Genomic DNA, 4036 nt, shown 5'->3' on the forward strand with positions numbered 1-4036 from the left:
CCACTCTCTGTACACACAGTGGAACCAGTGCTGGATCACATCACTTGTGAGATGAGCACTGAGAGGCAGGTACAGCTGACTTCATTGTGCAGAAGCAGAAGCCTGCAGCTCTGTCTTCTCAAGCGGATGTAATCCTGTGTCCCCAGTCATTTTGGAATCGAGTTGGGAAGGGATTCCCAGCTAAACTGCCAGAATTCCTCACCAACTAATTTGTAAGAAACGGAACTCATTTCCATTTTATCCCATCAGGGCTTTGAGGTACTTTGGAAATAAAAACTACAAAAAAGTCTAGCATAAAGTCTTGTTACAGCAGATGCAAAGAAGTGTCCCTGGAATTAGGATAAAACTGAGTTGCTAAGCCCTGAAAGACAAAGGGTGCGGCATAGTTTTTCCTCAGTGCATGGGCATGACAGCAAACTTTAAGACTCTTCCACTGGGTCCATCACCTCACACGTGCACAGCCAAATACTAACATTTAAGGTAAGAGGATCCCAAAAAGCAACCACTCTTCCATTTCCTTAGCTATGCAGCTGCAAGAAACCTTACAACAGAAACAATATTACAGGGGGAGCAGCACCTAGGACACATAGACTTGTTTTGAAGACACATGACAACAATGCCCGACAGGACACAGGACAGAGCACCCCAAATTTACAAGCTCAGATGAGGATTTATCATTAGACTGTGTAATACATCTTACCAATAAAGGTTTTCTCCAAGAAATGAGACCATATAGCTCTGTTACTCTACATGTTATTTCTAAACTCTGCATATTATTTCCAGAAAATTCCCTGAAGGTAAACACTATTTAACTGACTAGATTTCAATTTAATCAACTTTAGAGGCAGTATCAGCCACATATCCTCGTTGCACATGAAAAATACATTGCCTACATACAAAAAAAGTTATTGACAACGAAATCAATCTAAGCTAGAATGCTGCTTTAACTTCTCATTAGTAATTACTGTGCTGCAGTAATTAACAGTATTAACAAGTTGGGTTAGTCACATTCATAATATATACAAGGCTTAAAAACAATTTTTACAAGCTACTGCCTCATAGTTTCATGCAAAAAGCTGCTATCTAGAAATCCAGTCTGGAACTGAGTTCCAGAGAGGCACTATCACAAAGTCTACGAAAACAATATAAACAAAAAGGTGGGAAAAATCTGGGGCTAACTCACTTTTCAAGTGGTCTGAAACCACTTAACTAACAATTTTCTTTAAACTTTCATTGTATAGAACTTCACAGTGAAATTCTCTTGTGAGAGGCAGGAAAAAAAATACACATTTCCAAAAGTACTTCTATGAAGTACATTCTCATAACACTTCAAGAGAGGATTATCAAAAAGTAGATAATCTGTACCATAAAACCTGGACACCTGCCAAGACATCTACAAAGCCAAAAACCTTTCAAGAAATGTCTTGTGAAGCCCTGTTTAAAGACTGGTAAGCCGAAAGATGATTTACTAAAACTCCAACCTAAAAGTAGAACTCTTTCAGTGGCCCAGTTTTCCAGACAACCATTAGTTTGACTGGACATCTTCTTCAAAAAAAAAAAAAATAAATAAAATTAAAAAAAGTTTTCAATCTTCCAGAAGGCAGCTCAGCCCCAGGTCTTCCGTTCTTAATCTATGCCCTTCAGGTACTGCTAGACCTGCTCCTGAAGGAGCAAGGACAACTATCAATTATTTTAAAAATTTTATGCTATGGACATCGAAGTTTACAGCATTATAGATAATAAATCTGAAAGAAAAAAATCAACTAAGCAACAGAACACAACGTTGACAACATACACTGGAAATAATCCCTAACTATCATGCAACGAATTTTCTATTGATAGCGAGGTCCAACTGACAGTTGAAACAGTGGCCTGTATTTTCAAACATAGCTTTATTAAAACAAGCAATGATAACTGACACAACTCATCAAAAAATGATATAATTGTTAATTGTTTAAAAAAATAGCTCCAAATAATAGCTAGCTTTTAAAGTTCTTTCAAATACTAGTTTTAAAGGAGAATAACCAGTATATCACACAAACACATAACACCTTCTTTAAGCCACATACAATTTTTAATTAAACAGCTACATAGGAATTACCAACTTAAATTGTAAAAAAAAAAAAATAAAAAAAATCTGAAGAGTTACAATTCAGTCAAATAGGACTTCAAGATATTACCAGCTTGAACCTGTGCAAAGTAACTCACCTCTGCCTCCTTTCTTCATCCTTTAAAATCTCATAGATGGCCACCAACTAAAACAAAACCAGAAAAGAGTTTACTTCAGGATTGAGTTCATAAACTTCATACAGAAGCAACGTATTTTATGTTTGTCAACTAATGCCCTTTGGTAGTTTTCACTTTTCCCCACAACACTAAGCAGCAAACATAGCATGCAAAAAACGTAGTGATATATTCATATAAAAAATGTCACCTGATATACAAACAAGCAACTCCTAGAAAATATCTTGGTTTTTTTTTTTTACCCTTCTCACATCTGTCAAACTGAGTCTTGTCTCAGTTACACCTTAAAAATAAAAGGTATCATTTGTTTCATCCTAAAGATCTTACTGAAACTAAATAGCCTGTATTTAGTCATCAGGAGTATATTTTTAAAGGTAGACTAATTATAACAGTCCAGTGGTTTCATTCTGTAAAGATTCAAAAGGAAAAAATTCAAAACCTAAAATTATTTTCCTATGACATACATATGACTTGCACTGAGAACTGCTCAGAAATTTTCCCTACTGCTTTTGAAAAGACTATTTATAAACAGTCTTGCATCAAGTGCAAAACATATTTTCCTCCTAAGAGTATAAGTCAAAGTATTACGTTCAAATTATTTTTAATGTACAGGTAAATACTGAATTTGAGTTATTCAACGAGTTAATTCTGAAAATGTTTATTGTTTTCAATATAGCTACTTCAGGAAAAATGTAACTCAATGTCCAACATGGTAATTTCAAAGGTGTACCATTGTTCTTACAAAAATGACATCATAATTAAAAATTCTGATTCTATTTTCTCTAAAACTTTTACCGCCACACATTGCACTTACTTGCCTAAACTGTGTTTCGGCATTTTCATCTTTATTCTTGTCTGGGTGTAAAATCAGTGAAAGCTTTCGGTACGCTTTCCGGATGTCTGCAGATGAAGCATCCTGAAAAAGGAAAACCAAGCAAACTGTCAGGAACTCATTCCCAGAACTCTGGGAAGATGTGGAGACAACTGACCAAGCGCAGGAACTACGGCAACGTAATTAGAGACGTCTAACAGCCAAACCACACGACCAGTCTCGCCTAAATAACGAAGCAATCACTTGGCCCAGTTCACCTTCACTTCCTTCATGACCATACATCCATTACAACGATATTTGCCAAAACTTCCAAACACTTTCTCACTTTAAAACTAACCCGGCACCTTCTGCACCACTTAAAAGTTCAAATAAAAACTGAAAATTATGGCTTCTGCATATCTTCAAGACAGACATCTTTTCAGCAAATTATCATGCTCAATTTCCCAAACTCAAGACTTGCTACCAACTCTTCCCTTATTAATATTTACATGTAATTCACCGCTAACAGCATTCCCATTCAACTTCAGCTTCACCATATCTAAAGAATTGTATTTTTCTAAAGTAGCTTCAAATTGCAGCCTTGAAGCCACAGTGTAGCACCGACACCAATCTATACTTGAATCGCCATAAGACTTGCACGCATCTGGGGAGAAGAAAAAAAACTCAGAACATAAAATACATCAATAGTGTACCAACCTAGATGCACAACGCACAAATTTCTGAATTAATGACTGCTATTTAGTACATGTTATAAAGATACCCAGAAATAGAAGATTTTTAGTTGTACTATATAGTATATAGGTGCTACACTCACCAGAAGATGCACAAGGCATCACGTTTAAACAGAAGTACTTGCTTTCTAATACTAACCTGTTCAAGGCAACATTTTAGAAATCAACTGTTTATCTGACAATTTTTATTTCTTGATTTTATGTATATTGTTCCCCGGTATATTCTCCC

At 35.8% G+C, this 4036-nt stretch overlaps 1 protein-coding gene across 1 annotated transcript in view; it reads right to left on the reverse strand.

Moving 5' to 3' along the window:
- DNAJC1 (DnaJ (Hsp40) homolog, subfamily C, member 1) overlaps positions 1-3719 on the reverse strand; it is a gene marked incomplete at its 5' end in the record, with an annotated part of 67385 nt that extends 63666 nt beyond the window's left edge. The window contains 3 exons of the mRNA XM_010189267.1: positions 2209-2255; positions 3059-3160; positions 3565-3719. Of these exons, the coding sequence (XP_010187569.1) occupies positions 2209-2255; positions 3059-3160; positions 3565-3719 (304 nt within the window). The remainder of the gene's footprint in view (positions 1-2208; positions 2256-3058; positions 3161-3564) is intronic.
- Positions 3720-4036: the final 317 nt, after the last annotated feature.

The sequence above is a fragment of the Mesitornis unicolor genome, unplaced genomic scaffold, assembly GCF_000695765.1.
Source record: "Mesitornis unicolor isolate BGI_N332 unplaced genomic scaffold, ASM69576v1 scaffold24837, whole genome shotgun sequence".
NCBI classification, from domain to species: domain Eukaryota; kingdom Metazoa; phylum Chordata; class Aves; order Mesitornithiformes; family Mesitornithidae; genus Mesitornis; species Mesitornis unicolor.